The sequence below is a fragment of the Acanthopagrus latus genome, chromosome 23, assembly GCF_904848185.1.
Source record: "Acanthopagrus latus isolate v.2019 chromosome 23, fAcaLat1.1, whole genome shotgun sequence".
Taxonomy (NCBI): domain Eukaryota; kingdom Metazoa; phylum Chordata; class Actinopteri; order Spariformes; family Sparidae; genus Acanthopagrus; species Acanthopagrus latus.
In genome coordinates this window covers 16,020,923-16,047,086 of record NC_051061.1, presented here as the reverse complement: position 1 = coordinate 16,047,086, position 26,164 = coordinate 16,020,923, and the positions used below count along the sequence as shown (strand labels likewise).

The following is a 26,164-nucleotide window of genomic DNA, read 5'->3' as shown; positions in this document are numbered from 1 at the left end:
ATTACAAAAAGTTCAGACAAATAAACATACTGTAATCGATATAGTGTCCACAATAACAGGAGGAGTCTGATATCACTATTTTAGTATTTTACAGGGAGGGATATGCCATAAGCAGTGCAGCAGGAATATCCCCCTGACGGAGTCTAGACACTGCTGCGGGTGAAAGTAGCGAAAAGAAAGAAGCCTCGCTGGAGATCTGACTGGGAAAAGGGAAGAAACTTATTGTTTGAATTTGAGAGCGCGGAGATGACTAGCTCAGAGCGGTCGGGGTGTAATATGAAAAGAAATGTAAGAGAGCCCTCAGTCCGTTGATTGAGTTGGAAGTGGAAGGGCGGATCTAAATATACAGTATGCAGCAGGCCTGAAGGATCATCACCCTTCACGGCGTTCACAAAGCTTCATCCAGCTGAATGGTACACACTACTTGAAATCCAATTATAGCAGAGCCGGCCATTATGACACAGCAGCTAATCAGACCTTCAGTGTATTTACAAGCATATTCAATAACTGACCTATGAGACACAAACAACACACATGCACACGTGAGTTTTTACTTCATACTCCGCCTGAACTTCCTCAGAGGCTGAACAGATGTTCGGTCCAACAGAGATCTGAGCTACATCTCTTTCCTCAGCAAACAGGGAGGAAAAAGGAGGCGAGAAAAGACGGAACAAAGCAGAGAATCCCCATCAGACACCATGTCAGCTGTTCTAAATAGTCCGTCAACAGCATTCTCACACATTTTACTGGCTAGAAAACACAGTGTGAACAGAAATCCTCCCTTTTTAACAGTCCTCCATGATGATCCCTCCCTACTGTTTCTGGTTTATAGCTCGCATCATGTCGTCAGCTGCTTATTAATGGATTCCCACTGGGGCTGCACATGCTACTCACGATTGCAGCGACACAGGAGTGATCCAACCCGCTTGTTGTGTGGACACTTTATGAGAGCGTTCACACAGCTGTTCGGGGAAATATTCACTGTATTTGCACTGGCAGTAATGTGTGTCACGTTTGGAATAAGCAGAGGAGGAGATGATGAGTCTGCATGGGCTCAACAGATGGAAAAAAAAAATAGCTGCAAAGCACGGCAAAAATTAAAAATCATGAGGAGTTATGGTTTACAACTTTAATCAGCAGTGAAATATTATTTTAAACTCGAGACAGACTGCAATTACACTCTCCAAATTAGCAGCAACGGAGCCCTGTACATATTGTACAAGGCATCATGCTCATAGTCATTAGCCGGAGCGACAGCACAATGATAATTATTATTCACATCATTGCACACGCACCTTTGTGCAGCTACTGTAATTCATTCAGTTATTTATTCACTCTGGATCTCACGATTATGTGGCTCATTAACACAACGCACATCATCCGGTGTCACTTTCTTCAGGACCACTCCCAAGATTACACTCCACGGATGCATCACACACTGAGAGGAAAGCTTTCATGAACACACACCTGCAGGGTGGCAGAGTCATAATTCAAACAAGGAGGAACCTGCAAAGAAAAGACTTTGTTGTCCACCTCCATCATAATGGTCGTGCATGCTGTTTTGTTTATTGCGATATTGTTTTTCCTATTAGTTTCTTTATATAAAATTGCTCTTAAAGAGAAAAAAAACCCTGCATGCATCCACCACCCACGCCACTGCCACTCCTGACTGATCCGGCTGTGTATTTCTTTGTAATTTAAATACTTTTTGTTTTTATTTAATCATGTTCCTGTGATGAAAAATGAAATATCAGCTTTAAGGTCAGCCGTTTCGTCTCGGTGCAGATGAGGATACAATCAGAAGTACATGACAGACTGCTGTAACGCTAAAATGTAAAAAGTTCACAGAAACAGTATGTGTGAGTAATTGGCCCGATGCAGGAGATATATTTGTATTTCCCCCAACTGAGAAAAAAAAGCGGACCCGAGGAGCTCTCGAGAAGGAGAGAGGGAACGAGTGAGGAGCAGAGAAAGACAAACTTGCAAAGCTTTCCAAGTAAGAGATAATTCTTAAGTGCAGTGAGGGGAAATTGGCAGATTGAAGAAAAATAAGTGAGAGAGGCAAAAAAAATCCTTTGCATTTTAATGAAAACTCTGAATGGAACGTAAATAAAGAAAGGAATATAGCAGCACATAAACAAAAAAGCAAGCAAAAAAGCATCGGCTTTGAGGGTTTTGATGGAATTCTTAACCAGGCGGCGTGCGTGTGTGTGTGTGTGTGTGTGTGTGTGTCTGCTACACACTCGTGATGAGGATGACTGACACACGAACTCACCTCGCTGAGGTGTGAGGAGAATGCCTGATGTCTCCGGCTCGGACCCATCAGCTCACCTGAGCGATCGGGGACTTCAGTGGAGGAGGGCAATCGGCCATCTGAAGAATTCATGAGGTCCTGAAAAGAAACGTCTCATAAGCAGAGAGTCAGCTGGACAGAGATATTTTACAACTAATGAAGGGTAATAGCCAAAGTGATGGACCAACAATCCTCACAGTGACCTTTCAGGTATGCATGGGTGTGTTTGTGTGTGTGTGTGCACGCATGTGTGTGCGTGTGTGTGTGTGTGCGTGTGGAGGGAACAGCTTGCCTGATAAAAGTGGATAGAGCAAAGCTTCTTGAAGGACGAGTGACCTCATACATCATGCTGGCATTCCTCTGCACTGTGGTGGAATGAGGGATTTTCTATCCCACACCTTTTTATCCACACACCCACCCACACACACACACACACACACACACACACATATCAGTATCTCTACCATTGTGAGGACCCACACTGACATACTGTAATGTGTTCCCTCGCCCCAAACATTAATCCAACCCCTCATGATTTTGACTAACCCCATCACTTCCTCTGACCCAGGTCTACCACGACATCATTCTGCATTCTGTATTCTTTCTAATAGCCAGCAGGGGGCGACTCTGGTGTCTCAGTTGCTAGTTTGGGGTCTTCTTCGAAACAGCATGGTGTTCATTTTGTATTCTATGCTCCCACTGATAAAGCAGGGTATGCCTAAAGGTGTGGCTACACTCAGTCCAACGTTACTCCCAACGGCTTGATTCCACCAGGAGCACGCGTCTCAGTGTCCGTGCCTGTCTGACGTGGTTTTGTTCCGACATCGACGTGGCTTCATACTATCCAGAAGCAGAGCATCATGCCCGCCTGAAATTGCTGACTTGCTCGGATTTTGTTTATTTTGACATTTTCCCTTATTTTTGTTTGTGCTACGACGATGGGAAAGTAGGCTTTGCAGTTTATTTGTTTAATTTGCGTCTACTTTGTTTATCGTTATCGTTACTTTTTTCCAATCTCGTTGTTCGTTGTACATCTGGAGTTCTGAGGTGTTCTGTTCTGAAAATCAGCTGGGGGTTTTATGCCATTGCTGTGTCTGACTTCCTGCCTGGCCCTATCTGCTCTGTGCAGCTTGTTGCAACTTCTATCTACCGTTTCTGGTGGGTCTAATGAAACCCCTAGCATTGTCTACCAGCGCTGCAGCCAGCTCTATTGACCATGTCGAGGTTGGAATGCACTAATCATTTGAGTAGGCCAGACCTATTCAACTGGTTGTCCCTGGACTCTTTAAGAACCTCATTCTGGCCCTTTGATAAATTAATACGTACGCTTATTAACCCATTCAATACTTTTGAATACCACTCCATGTCTGTTGCTAAGCACAAAAATATCCATACTTAATTTAAAAGGTTTTACACAGGCTGTTTCAGCAGAGAAACATCTGGCACTTCTAGGAAAAATAACTGAATAGGCCTGGACTGGGCAATAGGAAAAGGGCAAGTATCCGCAGAGAATTATCTCCCAACTCAGCAGCTTCTGTTCAACTTTACTCAGAATTTTAACGTCTTGCTGCTCATTATCTGCATCATTCTGAGCTGCAGCTGTTTTGTAAGTGGTAAACTCACCGTGCGCTACCTGTCCAGCATGAAACAGCAGACGGACACAGTTAGCGGGCGAAATAAGTGAAGCGGTTGGAGGGAGTGAATACTGGACATACAGAAACACGGCTTCAAATGTATGCTAATTTTGCTCTGTGTATACTGGACGTGTAAATTGGCAACTGCTCGCTAACATGTCAGCCATATCAACTTCATAAGGTGACATATGTCAGTGGTGAGCTTATAGCTCTTTTGGCTGCCAAAAGAAACCAGTTCATGCTGCTTTTCCAAGTTTTTTTGGAGGTCTCTGCACTCTGCAACTGTCGTGCTGTCCAACAAGCATCTGAGTCGGCCAACTAACCCCTCCCCTTATAATAATCTTAATGTCAGCAGCTTGCGGGTCCAGGGTAGGAGGTTTGTGTTTGTCTTTAATTTGGCAAAATGCTTGTTTTACATTTTCAGAAGCGCTGTGGCTTTCGATCGCATCTCCCTGCAAACTGAACCTCTCATATCCTGCCCACTGGGAAAATTCTTTACCTGCCATTTATCAGCATAGTTAACGCTCTTTCAAGAGAAGAGGACGAGCCAGAATGCCTTCCCGCTCCGGGTCCAAGATTGCTACTGGTCCCCACAAAGGTAGAAGTACGACGACGCATGCATCCCGAAACCTCAGAAGGTCAAGCCGCTGTGGGTTTTCTGCCTGTTTCCATGACACTGCCAGCCCAGGGTGTGCACTACACCTGACTATCAATCGGCAGACAAACCATATACAGGATCAGGCAACCGTATAGGCAAGTGGACACACACGGACACTTGCACACACACACACACACACAGATGAATCCCTCTCCACTCGCTCTCTCTCTCTCTGTTGAAGCTCTGCGTACTATTAGTGTGCAGTGCGGCTATCTGTCAGTAATCTGGAGATGTAGCAGGAAGCTCAGCAGTACCTCATCTGAGCAAAAAACTTGCTGATTAGCGCCGGAATTATCCTATTAACAGAAATGATTTCACAAGCTTCTGCATACAAATGAGTCACTTACAAAAAGTTACATCTGATACTAGCGCAAAAAACTTATTAAATCATTTAATTGTGAGATTAAAGTGGGCTAATTTGACATACCAGCACTAATCAAAAATGACAAGAGGACAGCCTCAAGGCCTGAGCCGCGGATTGCAGACTCGCACTTATTTATATATTTCCAACGAGACCGACGGTGGGGACCAGAAGGGTGTCGGCGAGGAAATGAGATAAACCAAACAGCTGAAACGGCGACGAGGAAGATATTGGAAGGACGCAACATGTGATGAAATGTTATTGAGGAAGATGGAAAGGAGGGCAGAATACGTGTGTGTGTGCTTGTGTGTGTGCGTGTGTGTGCGCACGTCAGGTCAGAGCTATGCAGCGAGATGATATCAAATTGAAGGCACAATCGCTGCCTGGTGAAGCACACACATGCTCAAAACAACGTGAGTCCCAGACATGAGAAGGCTGCGAGTAGCCGACTGTGATTAATCAGTGACAGCTAACCACTAATTACAACCCCCAATCAATTACCTCAGCGCTCATTATCTAGTCAACACACCACCTGGAGAGCACTAATGCGCTTTACTTGCTGTGGGCAGAATCCGCATATACACTTGTCTTTTGAAAGACACTGAAAGGAAAAGAAGGAAATGTGACCAGTAGCTTGTGGGTTCTCTTTTGGAAAGAAAAAAAGTGAACAATCCCCTGTATGTGTCAACGCATTGTATCTTTATTAAGGATGGTGAATATGCAAACACGTGTGTGGTAACGGGGGGGGGAGAGATCTCCGCCGTGACCAGAAACCTCCCGCTCTTCCATTTTTTACGTTCTGAGCGGGACTAAAGATTAAAGCTCTTCTCCCGGCAGCTCTCTAACAGAGCACAACCCAATTACACCTTGCCGGACTTCCACCAAGAACCGCGAGGGAAGAAAAAAGACTCGGAGAAAAGAGAACGAGAGACAACGGGATGGAGATGAGGGAGGGAAGTGCCGAAGGAGAGGTTGGCTTGACGGAGGGGGTGAGAGCGGGAGAAGACCGGAGTTAGAGGGATGAGTGCGATGCAAAGGAAGGTGTTAAGAACAGCAAGCGAAGGGGGGGAAATTGGATTGAGAATATCAGAGGTGAGAGGAAGGCAATGTCAGACGTCTCCTCAGGGGATTAATATTCAGTTAAAAGGTGCAACTCCAACTGGCAGAAAGAGTCAACGTTTAAAACGTCAAAAGATCAAGCCGTCCGTCAGGAAACCGACAGCTTGGTGTGTTTCACTACCAGATTTTAGCTATGTGAGCTCTAGAGATGGCATCTGCAGTTGTTGGTCCACAACATCTGCATCTGTGAAGAAATAGCTGATGCTACAATTAAGGGAAATTGAATTGAATTCATTTCCAACCACGTAAAGTGAGCAGGCGGAGAAACGGAACTAAGTAGCATGTTCCGTCTGTCGATTGGGCTTCTCTGATCTCTTTTTAGTTTGTTGGACGGGGTCGCACCTACACACACTCCCTAATTCATCCACATACTAATTTCAGCATCTTGCTCAGAGGCTAGCTGTGCATAAGAACAGCCTTACTGCGCAGCTGGCATGGCTGTAGATTCTTTGTCTTATTAGGAGACAATTTGCCTTTTGATCCTAATCCAAAAAATGTACTGTTTCGCATTTGCAGGATTGTTTTTGCTCCATAATTGTGCATTTTTCTCATTCAGGCAGAGATGTGGTCCAAAATGAATCAAATGTTAATTCTAACAACGCAGCCAGAGGACAAAGTTTCCCTGAGAGAAGAGAAGGGTTTTCTTAAATTGAAATCTCTTGCTCTCCTGGCTGCATCACATGGTTACAGCATTATGAGCTCATCCTGGTTGAAGTAAAGCAGTTGAAGGGCTACAATACCTGGATCAAAACATGCCATCGCAAAAATTACTCCAATCGTACGGTGATCAGATATGTGTTATCACCAGCTGGAGTTAAAGACGTTACGTTGCAGATTACCAAAGCGATCAGCAGAGTTTTATTTGAGGTAATGTGGCGGTATAATCGTGCAGCATGCTTCAGGCTGACTAGACAAGTGTAATTTTACAAATGGAAGACGAAGCCCAGCCACGCGGAGTTTAATGTGCTACAACACAAAGCACACAGAAATCTAGGAAGGAATCCTCAGCAACAAAATGACAAAAACGTCCTCTTCACTTCCTGCGAGCCTCCCAAAATGTTCAGAGCAATTATACAGTCGGTGTTTGTACCTATCAAAGGCTTTGATGCAACAAACCCAAACAGGCAGAGAAGGAGACGCATGGAGAAGAGATGAAACGCGGAAGAGATTAAAAGTGCGTGTCTGCTGTCTCTCTCAGACTTCCTTCCCTCTGGTAGCAGACAGTCTTTACACAGAGCCAGCCGAGTTTATCAGGTCTGCTGCGGGTGACTGATGATGTGGGTTTCTGGAAGCTGATACCAATTCATCCCGAAATTTTGCGAGCTCGCTTCCTTGTGAGTTTTGTTCTTGGCAGGATGGAACATCATCTGGACGGATACTTAGGCCCCAGGACACCAAAGATGTTGTTGTTGTTGTTGTTGTTGTTGTTGTTTTTAAACAGATACATAAGCCAGTATTGCATGAAGGTGGGGTCATTGTGTGAAACAGTGACAATAACAGATGGTCTCTCATTCTCTCAAAAAGAAACTCAAAAATCAACTTTTCTGACAAATGGCACCTTTAATACTGATATTTAGTTCTCCTTTGACTGAAATTAATACTATATTTCATGATCTGGCTGAATCTTCAAAATAAGGCAGATTTCTCATGTGATCAATTACAATGAAGCTTCTCACCAGACAGCTGCAGCTGCCTGCTCTGGATCCAACCGGGTGTACCGAGAGTGGAATTTCCAAGCAAGTTTAAAAACAAAAACGAAGAGCTGAAAGACAAAAAAATGACTTTTGAATTGACCTGATGGCAGCATTCAATGTTGAAACATTTCATTCTGAACCACAAATGTCGACCTCATGCTGCTGTCACACGATCACCGAAGTCTGAGGCCCTCCTCCTCTGGATATGATGGATACTTGCTCCAACTTTTACGTCAGTCTGTCCAATAGCTGTTGAGATTTTCCACTGACTGACGTCGCCGTCCCTCGAGCCCTGCTGCCAGCGAATATTAATTAGTGCAGCTTTAAATAATTCAGAATTGTTTTAAATGAGACTCCCCCGCTCAATCTAATTATATCAGTTTTCTTTTACTTTTTTTTTTTTTTTTGAGTCAAAGTTAAGACCTTTTTAAGACCTCAACAAATAGCATTTGTCCTGGAGTCCTAATGTGTGTCATCGTTCAAACTGAAAAGACGGTGGGTGTGCTACATGCAAACAGTGAATCTAAACCTCACAAAGAACTCAACAGGCCAGCAGCATTAAACAACTTTGACAAATCGTCCACAGGCGAGGTAGGTCTCATTTTTCATGCCGAGTTAGACTCTGCTCACATATGGCCAACAAAAAAGTTATTAATACATGTACATTGCAATAAAGTGTGACACTGAGCCCCTTTAAAGACAATGTATTACCCTAACATCTTAATTTTAAACCCTTTTAAGACATTTTAAGGAGCCATGGGAGCCCTGAATGGTCCTCTTTATGTCAGACGCTTTCCCTCTTTTTCATCTGGATTTTAATCAAACTGCAAAACTGGATCCGTTAGAGGCCTTTAAAACAGACAGACAGCTCTGTATCGATCATGCAGGAGGAGCAGGAAAGCGGTTCACATCGTCGGTCGGGCAGTATACTGCCTGCCAGTGTATGAGCGCGAGCATAATGAAGATCTCCTCTCCTCCCTCCGTCCCAGCGGCGGCCGAGGTAAAGGGCTAAATAAATAAGGCATGGCTGTGAGGGTCGTCCAGCCGTGACCTTTCAGCCCATTTGCTTTGGGACCGCAGGAGTGCAGCCTCAGCTAGCCACTCCCCTAAACTCCGGAGGGCGAATTTTAATCAGCGCCGTGCCGATGGCCAAGACAGTGCATCACGCTTAACGAGGCTAAGAGAGGGCTTTCATTTACCCACGCGCAGGTAACAAATGGACCACAGTGCTCATAAGACAACCCTGTTTCCCCTTTTTCCCTGTGATGCCCTTCAGTGTTTTCTCTCCTCCTCCCTTTTTTCTTGTCCACAGCTCATCCTGCCTCACCGAGTGTCTCATTTGTAAGCTTTACACTCCGTCCCCTCGCTGTTTCACTGTTGTTTTAACTCCTCAATCACAGGTTTTGTCTTATAATGCGCGCAGCAATGTCAACTTCTGCGAACATTCTTCCAGACAAAGGCTCCGTCAACTGGGTATATATCTGTTTTACATCGGTTTTCCAGTTTTATTTGGCACAGCTTTACAATCTAAAGCAATCCAATACAAACGCCTCGTAAAAGAAATCCTCTAACGTTCCATTTGTTGTTGACGCTTCGTTCGAGGTGAGTTGATTCCGCTTTGTGGGTGTGGTGGATTGGTCTGCATTATCCTGAGATCAGTTTCTAAAATCTTGTCCGAAACCAATGTTCTCTACTCCAGGTCTCATATAATCCAAAGGTGCAAATGTGTTTGCTGTCTGCTTGCTGTGAGTGTGAGTGTTTGTTGTGATGGACTGGCAAACATATATATTTTAAATAAAACGTCATTTGGCCTTTTACCAGCTGTGTACTGACCTTGCTCTCTTTAGCCGGGTGATGCAAAGATGAACGACGCCAGAATCTACAGAACCAAAAAGACAAATATTGTTTCCAGGACACAATGTGGGTCCATGGTGAGAAATGCAAATTACTAAATGAACTGAATTTTCTAATGAGCGTCTTCTTTTTCTGTTATTTTTCAGCCAAATTGAAGGGCAAAGTCGCACTCCTGCCGGTGTCGCCCATGGGTCCTTATTTGGCAAAGATTTTGCACAGCAGGCGTCGGGGACAGACAAATACATGTTTGAACTAGTTTGGATTGTGTCATGAATTACACATGATGTTTGTCAACTTTAAAACATAATTTTGCAAGAGAAGAAAGTCGCAGTTTGTCATCAACAAAGTAAAATTCCATCCAGTTTTTTTTGTTGTTGTTGTTAAAGCACTCATTGAACTGCATCGTCTGACCCAATCAATATATGTCACCAACACCAACATGGCCGTTCTGTGAGCTGTAATGTACAAATTGACCCTACAAGGTTTCTGTTATTGGGTTTTGGTGAGCATTTAACCAGAGGATGTCACTTCCACGACTACTGGCTGTGTTGTCTTTATAATTACTTATTTTCACAGTCTTATATTTCATTAGTTTAATAACATTGACCTTCTCGAGTGGAACAAATTGTCTCGGAAATTGACAAACGTTTGATTCTTGGCACAATTCAAACAAGATCTAAAAGTTATCTGTCTCTTGCTATTCATTACACATATATGATTAACCTCTAATAAATATAGGTCTCATGGTGGGTTAGACATATATATATCTATATATATATCTATACTGATTAAACGTTGTGGGGCTTGTAACCGCACGTCTCGGCAGATCACTTTCTTTAGCGCCTGTGTAAACAGTTCTGTGCCACCCTTTGTACTTTACTTGTAGGTCTTCCACCCTCAACAACTATCAGACAGACTGCAGTGAAATTTATACAAACATTTGTGGTCTTTAGATGATGAAGCCCACTTTATTCTGTCAGACCCCGGGGGATCCCCGGACTTCACGTAATGCCACTAGCACAGATCATACATTTTATTTGTCTCGTATTGTGGTTTATGCCCAAACACTTGCCAAAGTAATGACAGCAGCACGTTGACATTGTCACTGTGAGTAGGTTAGCTTGCTGACACTGTGCCCACAGTCAAACACAGCTTTAGATAAGCTTACTAGCGTAGCTGCAGCGTCTTATTCTTGTCAGTGTTGATCGTGTTATTTTCCCAATTACTGTATACTTTTGCGTTTATTGTTCATTTCAATATTGTCCATAAACCAGATTGTGCCTCAGGGACATTAAGGGCTCCGCTCCACTTTACGCGTACCTCCCCCCTTCTTTTTTCCTAATGGGTGCTGGGGATAGAGCCATTTATTTTCCATTCATCTCTCCCTCCATAATATATCTACAGACCTACTGGAACAGGATTATTACTCCAGAGGGAGATGTAGTAAAATCTTTTCCCTGGTAGTTACTAAGCTAATAATTCCAGATGGAATTTCAGCCATTGCCAAATAACAGGAAACGTTCTGGAGGGGAGGACATATCGCTGATCGGGAACAAATGGCAACAAACAAACGAGGATTTACAACACAAGACAACAATAATCAGGTTTTTGACGAAAAAGAGTATTCAATTTTCTTGTGGCCTTGGTCCATTTTAGACCTTCCTATTTATTTCCTATCCTTTCCTGATACTGTATGTCTCTCTCTCTCTCTCTCTCTCTCTCTCTGTTTCTCTCTCTCACTCTCTCTCCCTCTCACTCTGTTTCTCCCTCTCACTCTGTTTCTCTCTCTCACTCTCTCCTGATGAGTTCAACTCCATCACTCCTTGGCTCCACAGGTCTCATTACAGCCCGGCCAGTAGGGAACATTCTAATAAACAGATGAAGATGACACTCTCACAGCCTGTGCATACACACACACACACACACACACACACACACACACACACACACATACACAAACAACCTTGAGAAAGATTACACTGGGGACGGCTACAAAATAAAAACCTTTCACTTGATTATTTCAGGCAAAATAAATCACAGCCCCTCAGACAACCACACTCACATCCTTCGGCGCTAAGAAAAATAGTGATACAATAACATCCGCCGCAAGAGCGCCGGCAAACACGCGGCCATAGATAACAGCGCGCCTTGTTAAGGGGGAAAAAAAATGGACACGCCGGCACACATGCACAGTCAAAACACACACTTGAATAATGAAGCGCACACACCTTATGCACCTCTGTTGCGCTGTTGCACAATAAGTCTTGCTTCATTAAAGCCAAATCTCATCCACTATCAGTTTACAACCACAGAAGTCGTTTGAACCGCCGGGGAAATACAATTCCATTCCGTTTCGGGGTTATCTTAATATATGAGCTTGTCTCCGCCACATTGGTCCGCGGTTATGAGCTGGGCAAACACCCACAGCACCGCAATATTGCACCGGCACATTCAAAGGACGGATTGGAGCACACAAAGCAATTAGCAGCTCATATATATATATATATATATATATATATATATGTATACGTAATTGTGTTCATGTGTGCGTATGACTCAACTCCCTCGCCTGGTTCTCTAATTTCAACATCCGGTGTTATTAGCAAACAGTTTGTTGTGGATTGCATTTTATTTGTTTGCCTCACGTCCCCCTAATCCTTACGCCAATCCTCTCAGGATGGAGGATTCTACTGAAACGGTTTCTCCTAACATTCACGCGCGTTTACAGTATCGCAGAAAAACCACCAGCCACCAACGCTGCTACTGCCACCACCACCGCCGCTGCTGCTGCTTTGTCAGAGTAAATGGTTTTATGAGATTTAACTCACTCGGACACAGTGGAGAAGGAGAAACAAGACGAATGGAGTACAAAGAAGACAAATCTCTCAACGCTGTCAGTGTCTGAGGTGCTCCGGCCATCCATCCTCCACCGCTCCTTCATTCACTATCTGTCTGGCCCTATCCCACCTGTATGACACGCGATCACTCTTCATCCCTCTATCCATTCATTACCCCTGTCACTTCATCCTTTCCATTTCTCTGCCCCAAGGCCTGAGCTCCCCTCCACCTGTCAAGGATGATACCATCTGAGTGGATTACTTGGAATATCATGAGGGATATATATGGTCAAGTATCTCCTCACAGGGCCGTTATCATGTAGCTCTCATTAACACCGCGTTAGGCAGCGCTGTCCTGGTGGCTTCACATGACTGCATGGCACTCCTTTAATGGAGCGTGGCTTATTTGGGGTTTATGAGTTGAAGCTGATTTCTTTATTAATGGCATAAATTCAGCCATTAATACTTCATAGTTTGGTGGCTTTTCAGAGAATTAATACACCATTAATTAAGAGTATGGGACTTTTTAAAAGCCATTGATTAAAAAGTGAAAGTAGGTAATTAATTACAGATTCTCCGAGTACAGTGATCTACAAAGTCTGGCTTTATAGATGTTAAGTTGTAATTAAGCAAATTATGTTTTGTTGAAGGATATACAAGCACCAAATGGATTTTCCCAACCTTATAATCCAAAATTAGTCATTACTAACGCCCTATTACTGATCTGTCTGATAAATATATTAATTATTCAATGTTACTGGAGCGCTACGATTCATAAATCCTGTTTAAAGCATGCCTTATTAGATGTGCTACATTTAAAAGCTTGAAAAATACAGCTGCTACAATCAAGGTTTTCAAATTACTCTCAGATAGCCAGACCTGGACAGTCCACACTGCTTTATCAGTGCAGTTTTAGTTGGGAAAACAATGCGGTTTGTTTGGATCTCTTTAAAGTCAATTGTAATAGACTCAGGCGACACACAATACAGCAGAGGTTCCACAAGTTTGAGGGGAACTTGCACCGGTGGAACATTTTTAGCCCTGGCATTAAAAGGCTAAATCCCTGCCAAAGAAAAAGTAACAACTGTGTACTTCTTTAGTTTCATACCATAAGCGACCAGTTCAGGGTTATGATCTTCAGTGTGTTACTAGCTCAGAGGTTGTTGTTTCACGTAGTGATGGAGGTATTGGAATAATTGCAAAATTGTCTTTCCTCTAGTCGGAAAGTTAAAGAAGTAATTATGGCACATGATTTGCAAAGTTGAGGTCACATGACGCATGTCTCAGCGTCATGTGACCTCAACTTTGCAAATCATGTGCCATAATTACTTCTTTAACTTTACTTCTAATAATTTTGCAATTATTCCAATACCTCCATCACTACGTGAAACAACAACCTCTGATACCTCTGTCTCTTATAGAAAACCTACAGAGGGCTATGTACCAATTCTTAAGTTCATTTCAGTTCTGCTGAGTAATCTAGCATCTTTAAGCTCATTGTTTTGGTTTTACAGCTCACTTTGCTGTTTGGTTCTGTCTCAGTGCTCCCATCAATTTTCCTACAGGCTGCAATTTTCGGTGGAAAAAAGTTCTATTGAACCCATTTTATGCTACCCATCCCGCACCAAACAGCCGACAGACCAAGTTACCAACTATCTGGTGAGCAAAATGGAGCATTTAGCAGCTAAAGAGCTCACTGGTGTCGGCCAAAACAGAACTAATAGGAGGATATTGGATCACAAATGAATGATATCGCTGCTCCATGTCAGCTGGAGTCTGGAGGCTAACAAGCCTTACATAAGTACTTCATAAGGCCATTATATGTCAATGTTCTGTATTCAGTTTGTCACACTGCCTCCAACTGGCCAAACACATTTAATGAGTGTGGGTTTAATAGATTTTGGGTCCAGATGCTTTGAAGTCCTTTTTCTAGTGGAAAAGTGGTAAAACCGCCTATTAAAGTCTTTCTGGAGAATACAGGAGCTAGTTAAAGACAAAACAAATCCCACAGTTTACACAGCAGCCTAATGGATGCTCACAAGATAACAGTCATTGTGTCGGTGAGGTTGGCGTACCTCCATCTTGGTAGTTTCAGGACATACAGTATGAGGGAGTGAAACGTTGTGAGATTGCAGATATTTGTATTCAGGATGATGCTGATGGGTGGCACTGAGGTTTAAATTCCAAGCCACTGAACACAAAACCCCGAGAAAATCTGACCCCCCACCCCAACAATCTCAACTTCTCCTGCTGGGCAGACATCAATCTCCACGCGGGGTCCTTCCTCCTCTTTAGGGATGGATGGCTAACACAGACGCAGAGCTCGTCACGGGCTTTCACAGCACTGACCTGCCACGCCTCGCCCTCCTTTCTCCCGTAAAAAAGGAGGAGTGACTGATGGCGAGGCGGAGGCGCAAGAGGAAGAGCGAGGAGGAGGGAGGGAGTGACAGACTCATACAGCATGCATAACAACTGAGTACGCCTCTCCACATGCATCGCTCCATCTATCTCCCTCTGACTGTCTCATCTAAGGCCAGTGGAGACACACACAAACACACATACACACACACTCAAACACACATCTTTACAAAGACACAGAAGGTTGGCTGCAAGCTGCTGCACAAGCTGACTATCAAAGCTGTGAAAAAATTCACATCCTGATGCCTCACACTCCAGCTCATATGAAGAAGGTCACACTGGCAGGCCAGACTTAAGCGAACAAAGCCTCTTCCTATCTCAGGGACATTCCCGAAAAAGCACATTGTGCTGACATGCAGGCACACTCATAGAGCGCCATATGTCTGTCATGTTCGCACTCTTTCAGTCAAACACACACACCTTGACCTTTACACAGAAACTCTCAAACTCAGAAATATTGGCAGGAAGGTTATCGCACATTATGAAGTGCGAGCCTATCAAACCCTGCTTCTCCCTTTCAGCCGCAGCGGGAGATGCTAAACGTGTTTTGATTGCGAAGGTTTTCAAAACAGCTGGTAAACGGTTGGCCTTGCAGGCACATATAAAGCAATCCAATACAGCTGTTCTTTTAAGGGCTTGAGTTCTGTTTTTGGTGACTGAAATAGAATTTTGTAAGCTTGATAATTCATGCGTTGTTGGTTGTGTTGACCACATTATAAAGATGTGACATGTATCTGACGTTTGTTTTTCTGTCCTGGGGTTGGTTGGTTGTTGGCATGGTGGCGTCCTGGGTTGGTAGGCAGGTTTGCTGGTTGTTTGGTTGGTTGTCATATTATTTTCACACTTTTCTGTCCTCCAACTTATTGACATCAAGCTAATTTATCAATTTTAGCATTTTATTTATGTAATTTTGCATATTTTACCATAATAAGCTAAATAGTGATACAAAAAATATCCTTATTCATAAGGTTTATGTGACTGTAAACATAAACTGCAACCCCAAAAAAACACCAATTCAACCCAAACTGACTTAGACAACCCTCAATATCAAAGCCTCCGATCACGACAGCTGACTTTAATTCATTTCCAAGCTCAGATTCTCAGTATTGGCTCAGTGTGACTGATGCTTATTTTTCTACAGTTATATTTTTCTGTTGTTTCCTTCAGTGATTACATGAATCATAAAGCCACAGGTTCAGGTCTGCCTCAGAACCTTTGTTGCATGTCGTTCCCATCTCTCTCTCTCTCTTTAGCTCTCTCTCTTCATTTCCTGTCATGTCACCACAATTGTAATAAAGAATACATATTATATATACACACATATACACACACACACAGTATGTATACAGTGTGCACATATAATAAATGGTGTAGCTGAATCATCAGTCCCGCTAATATGTGGTCTGTCATGAGGCTACACTGTAGTGTCTGTGTTACAAATAATGGCCTTCCCTCTGTTTGATGAATGCCGGGACAATGCCAGAATATCCCCAATGATCACTGGCCAAGGCCGACTGTTTGATGAGGAGCGCTTTGCAGGGCTCAGGGATGAGCTTCCTTAAAGCCCGCTGGGCCTCTACTTTGGTCAACACAGAGAAATCCCTGTTAAAATACCGTCCGAGAGACAGTTCCAACTCTGTTCTCTAAGCCAGGCCACGGACACCAAGTTAAACAGACCTGTGGTGGCGAGTGAGAGCCGAGTCTACACACGACACAGCTGGATCTGATCTCTTGTGATCAGACGAGGTGAGCAGCACGTGCACTGGGGATTGAACTTTGATCACCACAGGATTAAGCTTTAAACTGAGATGAGTTAATAACACACACTGGTCTGGTGGCAAGTTGAAAGAGGCTGCGCATTAATGAGTCAGTGACCGGTCGATGTGGCTAAAATGCATAATGAGAAATGATGAAGCTATCAAGGACAAAAGAAGACACAGACATGCTGGATAAAATTCAAAACATCTGTATTTCATCGCTCCAAAAGCTCAAACATTGTTTCAGTCACAGTGTGTGGTAACAGGTGAGTAAAAAGGCCCTTTTCCATAATGATCATCCTTTTTTTTAAGGCTGACAGACTCTGTTAGTTTTTATTAGTATTCTAATGTTAACTTTCAACGCTTGACTTAAGAATACACCAGAGTGGGCACTGGAATCAGAGCTGGGGGAGCTGGCCAATTTCCACCTGAGGGATTAATAAAGTGTTATCTTAACTTATGACACGACAGGGGCGTGGCTAGCTGGCTAGCATTGCTAACTTCGGATGTTTCTGCAACACAGTACATAAACGTTTTTGACAAAACATAAAAACTGTTGTTTCTTCACATTCAGTCGGTCATTTTAGTATTTTTTTTTAAATATGTTTTTAGCTAAAAGTCATACATATCCCACCTTTATCCTGTTTTTTTTTTTCCACACAGCTTGAACTTGCATCTTTTATGTTCCAACAGCACAGATCGATTTAAGAGCCACGACATAATGACTGCCTCCTCCACAATGTTGACCAAAAGAGGCGTTCGTTTTGTGCAATCCTGCGATGAATGGAAAGAAGAGAAAAAAAAGAAGAGAAACACGCAGCCCCAGATGGCTGGAAGATGCAGACAGTCTGCTCAGCATTATATCACAGTACAGTGTAGTGATATAGTATACCTACAGTCCCAGTCGAGACTACAGTTATAACCACATGTTAAATACTTCTCCAATGATATTAAAACAAGCTCACTACAGTTCATAACGGAGAGCAGCCGTGTGGGAAATCTCACTGTGGATCTGCACAGACTTAAAGACTGCAGGACGAGATTTCTGAAACCCGACCGCACTTGTTGATTTTTACATATGGTGGCATTATGACCCTGGTCATAGCGCACATCAAACCACAACTGATGGGCAGAAATTGGGCCTGACTCCAGTGGTAGTCGAGGGTGATCTGACTTCATCCGTACGGTGTTTGCCCCGTTTAAGGCACAAGCTAAACAGTTCTCATGAAGTTGTGTTCAGACTCTTTTATTCAAACTCAGAATTGTGCTGTACAAAAACAATGCAAACTGTTCAGCATCAATGAGAGCAATAGTCTTTCACTTTCTAGTTGGTTGATCCTCATCACTTGTCTTTTCAGCACAGAGCACAGTTTGGGCTTTAGCACTGCTGAAGACAATATGCCACCACATTAGATTCACAGGGAGCCAGCAGTGACTTTTCCTGTCAAGCCGGGAGATCAGTTCTTTATGTGACTGACTCGCAGCTTATGATTCTAGATTTCCAACACAGTAGACAAAGGATATATGGACCAAACAAGGCTTTGAGCTTGCAATCCACAAATATCCAGGTTTAGATCTTATAGAATTCACCCCATCCCCACCAACAGAGATGTGTAGCATCTCCTCTGTGGAATCGGTCCTGAAATTCTCTGGTCTGCCCGGCTGAGTAGCTCTCCACAGCTGTATCTAGACTGGGTTTAGGACTTGAGCGTCTCTGGCTGCTGTAGGAGAGAGAGGAGCACAGGAGGACCGTCAGGGTTGTGACAGCAGAGTTTCTCCGGACCACTAAGACTGCTTGAGCCGTTTTCTTGGAGGACCCAGGAAGGGGCACTGAGCCGAGGCCAGGGAGTGATAGGCCTCGGCCACCAAGTGTGGGTGAGAGATCACCATGGACTTCCAGGCCGATGTCTCCATCACGTCAGCTGCGTGACTGAGAGGAAAAAGAGAGAAAAGACAGGAAAGTAGGGGAAAAAAGTGCATAAGGAAAGAAACTAAATGGACAAGCAAATGAAACAAGTGCACAAATTAACAAGTTTCTCAAGAGTTTGGGATTATATGACTCCATCTGTGTGGACTGCAGCTCTGAGGCATTAAGGATTCGTCACACCAGCTGGCAGAGCTGTTATTTACTTTATATTTTTAAATATTTAACCCCACCGGTCATTTTGAGAGAAAAAAAAACATCGCACAAATAAAAGGCAACGTTCAAGGATCATAAATATGTGGGCATGTGACGACAAAGTCTGTTGAGTCAGAGTTTTGTCATATCAGATCATATTCTTTCGAGGACCGGCTCCAAACTGTTTTGGCTTGTGAATGTTCATCGCTGATAACGACTTACAACGCCTCTTCACACACTTCATAGGGCTTTCTTCAACCAGAGAAAAATGGTGTTCCCTTCACACATTGTCTCATTTAATGGTCTTAAGAGTCCAGAGGAGGTAAAGCTCTACAGCATTTCACACAATCTAAGAAAAACGTGTGAGCAAAGAGAGAAAAGAATAAACATCATTTTATTTTCCAGATTTTTTCAGATCCCTTTATTTATATTGTTAATAACTTCACAGCCCTGCATGTTTATTTTGCAACCCCCTCAGGAGTACTATGCTCAATAGTAATAGTAACATATACCCTTTGTTTAAGTCCCGCGCTTTAGTACACTTCTGTGGCACTAAACTTGATTATTTTCATTTCATGCTACTTTGTCCTTCTATAAGTCACGTCTGTGGCTCAGGAGGTGGAGTGGTCATAGACTAATCAGAGGTCAGCAGTTCCATCCTGTCTACATGTCGAAGTGTCCTTGAGCAAGATGCCGAAACTCCAAATTGCTCCCAGCGGCCCTTTCATTGGTGTGTAAGTGTGCGTATGAATGGTTATTGCTACTGATGAGCAGGTGGCACTCTGCGTACTGCGTATTAGCCTCTGCCTCCAGTGTATGGGTGTGTTAGTGAATGGTCAAATGCTAATTTGTGTTGGAAAGTGTTTTGAGTGGTCAGTAAGACTAGAAGAATGCTGTAAACACTAAACTGAGTAAATTTCACCCAACAAGGAAATGTTTAACTTTTTACAACATTAAAATATTACTTCTTTTTTTTTTTACAGATAAAGTAATACTAATCGAAAAAATACACATAATACAGTTAGTACTTGTGACACTTTATGTAAGCTCTGCAGATAGCACTGGAAAAACAACACACATTAACTACTGATTCCCAATTTATTTTTTGATGTGCTTTGCCATTAAAAAAACAACATACAAGAAAATCCTCGCACTGTTAAGACTAATACTATTTTTCATGACCTTCTGAACTGTGTGGACTCCCTTTGGCTGAGCAGCTTCAGAGCTGTAGTGATAATGAACTCACGGAGGCCAGAAAGCCATAACAATTTTGGATAAATCTTGTAATTAATTGCTGATGGGCTTTACTCATGTCATCATTCTCCCACAGATGTGAGATCCACAAGCGGAGCCTGTGGCTGTCTTCGACCCCATGACACCCTCAGGGTGCTGGCCTGCACTATCACGCACACCGCTGTGTGGCCTTTAATGACATTTTTCATGTTTTATTGTGTGTAAATAAACAGCATGTGTGCCTGTGTCTGTGTCTTGGCCTGTCCACTCCTTGCACTTGGGTGTGTGTGTGTGTGTGGTCACACAGCAGCTCCAGACCCCCAGCCGACCTCTGACCCCACCCTCTGTGGGGGACGTGAACCCCTGCTTAAAGTAATGGCCGGTGTGCTGAGGCTGAGGAAACAGGCCAGCTAAAGGGCATGAGGAGAGCAGCCACAGCAGGAGGGGAAGGAGGGGGGATGGACTGAAGGAGGAGAAAGCCAGACAGCAGCAGCAACCAAAAAGGGATAAAAACGAAAAAAAACAAGGAGGTTAGGGTGAGTAATGAAAGTCTGTGGAGGGACAGGAGGCGACCGAGGGAGGGAGAAGACCATCGATGTGGAGGTAAATTAAAAAGAAGGCCAAAGTATGACCTCCAGTCAGTGGTAATCATAAGGCCAACCACTGCTATTATCTACAAAAACCTACTTCAAGAGAAGCACTATTTTTTATGCCTTCAGAGACCCTCCCTCCACATTACTTGTGTTGTGTTTGCACTACTTACTGAGATATATTCCAGGTATTTACTCAAGCCTTAAGATTCACGTTAAAGGCTAAAAAAGTGGGGAAACTCTTGTCTGTGAACGAAGTGGATAAAGAGTGTTGGTGTAGCTTTATTCTCTGCTGCAGCCCTGGAGAGGATAAATAAATGAGACAGAGGTGGGATAAAGAGGACTCCTATTGTCTCGACTAAATGGCTGTAAGCTGCTTGTACAGACTGGTCTGGGAAGCGGGTTGAGGTGCGACTGGGGGGAGGATTATTGGTTCCTCAGTGTCGTCTGTTTTCTATATTCGTCCTCTCAATTGATTTTTGTTTTGTTGCTCTTGTCGCCATCCATTGTGTCCGCAGGAATAGGGTTGATAACGCTTTGCTGGCCGGGAGTCCCCCGTGGCCAATTTTCCCACCACCACAACATCGCTGTCGCAAATTAAACTGTCATAACGCCCATAACCACAATTAATGACAGGGATTAGGGGCAGAAATCTGCATTACTGAACACCTTTAGGCACACATGAGCTCTCAAGCACAAAAACAGGACGGGAGAAAAGGGAGAGAAGGGAGGGAGATTGAGCCCATGTGGGAACAAGGCCAAGAGACGGAGTAAAGCTGACAAGAAAGGACAGAGGAATGAACAAAGGGATGGAAGATGTGCCCAGCTCAGAGAATTTAGAAAACAGAGGGGAACTGATGAATTAAATTTCAATTGGGCGTCCAAATACTGGATCAATCATCTCTCCCAGGACATAAATAGTAGTCACTGATGCTAATAGGCCCCATCTTACCTAAACAGGCTGCCTGCAACATGATTAACATCAGCAGCTGAGCTTTATTGCTAAATGGCCCAATATGATACAGCAGCAAAATGGTCTGATCTGAGTATTAAATTAAATTTCCTCGGGAGGCAAAAATTGCTCCCACTGAAAATTAATGACTTAGACAAAAAGCTGTGTAGAAAGTGTGAGTGTGTGTGTGTGTATGTGTGACAGAGGCGGAATAAGAAGTATTTGCATACATGTGTATGTAGTTCAGGAGATGAATGATACCACTGCAGGCGTGTAACTCACTAGTTGATGAAGTCCACGGCCTGCGTCTTGAGCTGGTTGGCGCTGTGCAGGTCGGCGAGGATGAGGATCTCTGCGGCGTTCTCCACGCTCAGGCTCGTGCACAGAGCGTCCTCGCACATCACCTTCAGCCTCTCCAGAGCATACTGCTGACGACAGTAAGAGAGAGAGAGGGAGAAAGGAGAAACAGCAGGTAAACTAAATTACTTAAACAGCGCTGCCACCAACAACTGTTGTCGCACTGTGTAATGATACAGAAACACAAAATTACTCCACCGCGGCAGCATCGAGGCTTAGATTGAATAAGAAAAAAAGATGGCGAAGAGGAGTAAAAGTGACAGTTATACAGACTGAGGGGGATTGTGATGGGAATCACTTGAGAGTTTATATAGATATATATATATATATATATATATATATATATATATATATATATATATATATATATATATATAAACGTTTGGCAGAGACTGCAGGGAATTTTGCATCACTATAATTTTTTCAATTTAGTGGTGTGTTAACAAACACTGATGTAAAAGAGTTAATTTAAATGTACTTCAACCATATAAGATGTGTTCAAGGATGTTTCAGACACATCGTACATGTGTGTATGCAAAGCAAAGCGTTCCCAGCTACTAAACATAAATTATTAATGAGAACACACTAATTTGCACTCAAGCATGAACAGGGTATCAAACACTTAAATTTAAAGCACTTTATAACCTTTCTCGAGGCAGACTAATTCAAGACAAATCATCTTTTTCCTATCCAAGCATTGCAAGTAAGCAGAAAAGTAAGGACTGTCCTGCCGTGCCAACAGACAAGTGAAAGTACAAACAGTATCAGGTTCAGTGGTATCTTAAAAGTTTTGTGACGGCAAATATGTGGACCTGGATGTGGAGGAGCTTGACTCATTTTAACAAAAACAATCAAAAGATGGATAGATTCAATAAGATAAACTGTTTGTGTCAATTAAGCCCCCACAAATGTAAGATGTTTAAGGCCTAATGTTTATAAAATCCTCTTTTCAAGCCATCCAAACTCAACAAAGTCCAGAGGCCTGATGGTCTGGGACCATTAATGTCTGAACAGAATTTAATGGCAATCCATCCAAGAGTTGTTGTGATACTCTTGTGGCGAAGCCAACACTGGCACCCTGAACAAGCCTATGAAATATTGTACACATGGCTACTTCAGTCAAAACACACCTGAATGGACCCTACTGTGCGGCATTAAAAGTGGAAAAAAAACACTCTACAATATTCTCTACAAGTACTGACTTGATGCTATCAAATGCAATAAACTCCTCGAGAGCTGGAAAACAGCAAGAGCAAACCTGGAAGAGAGAGAGAGAAAAGGGGGGGAGTAAAATGTGGATTGGAAGAAGAGATAGGAAGCTCTGAGCACACAGCATCGGCACAGGAACAAACAATGTGGAATAGGATTCATTGTAAGCTCGTGCGTCTCCTTGTATACCTCCCACAGGTGTGTTTTGTGACTGTACGTGTGTGTGTGTGTGTGTGTGTGTGTGTGTGTGTGTGTGTGTGTGTGTGTGTGTGTGTGTGTGTGTGTGTGTGTGTGTGTGTGTGTGTGGTTGGGGATTGAGGAGCATTTGGCTATCTCAGGTGTATTTTTGAGGAAATCATTATGCATGCTGGCTTGTGTGCAAATGTACATAGTAACAGGTGCATGAAACGTGGACACACACACACACACACACACACACACACCCGCTCTCTGTACCTTGTCAGCTGCAGCCAGCAGGTCATCAGCCATCTTGTCCAGGTTGGGGGCCTTGCCTGTGTAGATGAAGCACATCATCTCTTTGAAGACATCTGGCTCCACGTCATTTATCTCCACACGGTTCTGAAACGGGAGGAGAGGACAGGAGAGGAGAATACACGCCGGGTTTAACTGAATAAAAGGTGAGAGAAGAAAAAGACAGGTGCTTTGACAATCCTTCAAAACCACGCGCAGCGGCAGAGTGTTTTACATTTCGTGTGAATATCCCGAAAAACCAACCTGAATTATGCGCGCTCACCTTGTTTAGCACACACGCAGGGACAGTCAGCCACGCAGTCACACAAAACAAGTTCCAAGTGCCAAATAAGAAAAAAAAAACTTCTGAGCAGTCTGAACACGTTTCAGCAAAACTACATTCTAGTACATTTATTACATTTTTTTTCAGCTGATTCCTGAAAATTAATCCTCAGCATTCATTCCTTGACAGTGCCTGCAGCCAGCAAAGTAGGCTTTATCACTCGCTGGCACAGTGACGGTAACCTGAACCTTTTCCCTCCGCACTGAGAGGCAGAACAAAGCGGTAAACCAATTATAACCGCGCTTTATCGTCACCACGGTGACCAGCGGCGTTTTAGCAGGGTCAGCCTGGGTGTACCCACAGCTTAGTGCGTTTGTGTCAACTCTGACCACTCAACAGCAACATAAACACACTGAGAAATAATGGAAGGAGAGGCTGAAAGCAGCACGCAGTCGGTCATCTTGCCCTTTTACGGGAATACCGATAACGGACATAAACACATAAAGGCATGTAGGCACACGTGCTGCTGAAATAGGTAAAGAGAATAACCTGAATCTTTTACTTACATAGAAGCTGCATCTACATGTCATTTCTAAATTTACCTCAGAGTCCTGCTGGAAAACTAAAATATCTCCTCACAGCCGGTGCTCTCTTATTTTTATTTTTTTTTTACTGTTACACAATCCAGCAAAACTTCTCTAATCGAATTCTGCTGATTTTTGCCACGTTTGTTACAGTGTTAATGAAATAAATAAGGCAAAACAACACCGCACTGGACGTGAAGAAAAACAGGACTTCCTTCAGTGTCTCATTAACAGACAGCGTTTCCTGTAGTTACAGTGTGTGAAGCTCCCCTCCATTCACAGAGCAGTCCTCTATTAGAGTGTTTCTTTATGAGCTCATTTGTCTCCCCTCTATAGAGCGCTGCAGAGGAGTGTTAACCCATCTATCTGTTGTCTCTGAATCGTATGGGGACGTGGCCCACCATCTCTCCCTCTTTCTGATGAAGACGCCCACTTAAACAGCAATTAAGATGCATTTCCTGGCTCTGTGCTTTATAATTTCCCCATTCGAGGCGAGCGGGCATCAATATTCCGCTGACATGACGGCTAAATCACCAAGGCTCAATCTCACCACCTCCTATCAGATGAAAGACAACCGACTGTGGCACGAGGGCTCCCCTGCATCACACATGTGTGCACACACACGCAAACACACACAAACGTTGTGCAAAGCGGAAACATACAAACACGATTATCACAGTGGACACATAAAATGGCAAAAATGCTCACACTGCATGCCCTGCTGAAAGACTTGGATGTAAATAATATCGAATATAGCATTAAAGATTATGATTCATTACTGTAGAATCACCTGAACAAAGATCTGTTGTGCCTACCAATGGGTATATGTATAGTTACACCTGGATACAGTGTACGAGGCAGTGACCAGTTCAGTACTATGCAAGCTGCTCAGTGGAACATGAAACCAAAAAGCTAAACTTCGCCACCGGGTATGAAAATACCGGGATCTTCCACAGAGCGTGCGCACTAGTGATTCATGTCAATGGAGCTGGCTAACTTCCTCTTTAGCGCGTGGCAAGCTTGAATGGGAATAAAGTAATTTAATCCTGCGACTCTTCTAGACTTTCCAAATGTCATTGAACTGACCGTATAAATGATGATAGTGAAACAAGCTCATCACAGAAATACCTGTCCTGTCATGTCAGCCAAAAAGTTAATGCCAAGTCACACCAGAAAGTAGCACAGCAATATATTAGGTTCTAGAAGCTTAGCCAGCGAGCTAAGGAACATGCTAGCTAGTTGTTTTATTCAATCAATTAACTCCTGCCTTCATAACTGTGTGCAGACCATTCCCATTTTTGTGAGAGGGTTTATATTCATACAGAGGAGTTTGAAATAAAAAATGGCAAGTGCAACTATGACAGCTCTTCCGATGTAGACACTCCACCTCTCCATTCCAAAGGTCAACACAGCTTGCTATATGTCTATGGCGCACATTTGACGTTGAAGTTCACCAAAGTCTGACTGATTGACAGTTTGCCACTCTTTTTACAGAACAGAAATGTCGAGATACGTTTTACATTAACTTAAAAAAGAGTGTTGTCATTACATGGTTTGTCCACCAGAGGGCACTTTCATATTTTTTTTTAATCTGTAAAATGTCCTGGTCGCAATACTCACCAATCCTGTCTTCCAACTACTATTATTCTCACTGATATTACCTTAGTTTGTCTACAAACAGCAGCCTGTGCCTTCAGATCAATTTTAAAGGGGAAAAAATATCACTCAAAAAATTCTACAT

General features: G+C 43.3%; 1 protein-coding gene across 12 annotated transcripts in view; it reads right to left on the bottom strand.

Moving 5' to 3' along the window:
- Positions 1 to 26,164, bottom strand: part of LOC119014049 (speckle type BTB/POZ protein) — a 187,817-nt gene that overhangs the window by 86,638 nt on the left and 75,015 nt on the right. For 4 of the 12 annotated variants that reach the window (XM_037088940.1, XM_037088938.1, XM_037088941.1 and 1 more), the window contains 3 exons: positions 23,542 to 23,664; positions 21,802 to 21,947; positions 16,825 to 18,555 (listed from right to left, as the gene is read on the bottom strand). In XM_037088940.1, the coding sequence (XP_036944835.1) occupies positions 18,411 to 18,555; positions 21,802 to 21,947; positions 23,542 to 23,664 (414 nt within the window). In that variant the 3' untranslated portion in view covers positions 16,825 to 18,410. Of the gene's footprint in view, positions 1 to 1,215; positions 1,507 to 2,275; positions 2,393 to 2,585; positions 2,692 to 7,741; positions 7,828 to 7,912; positions 8,052 to 9,592; positions 9,639 to 16,824; positions 18,556 to 21,801; positions 21,948 to 23,541; positions 23,665 to 26,164 lie in introns of those variants that run through there. The other 8 variants (XR_005072871.1, XR_005072874.1, XR_005072875.1 and 5 more) reach the window with 6 other exon arrangements.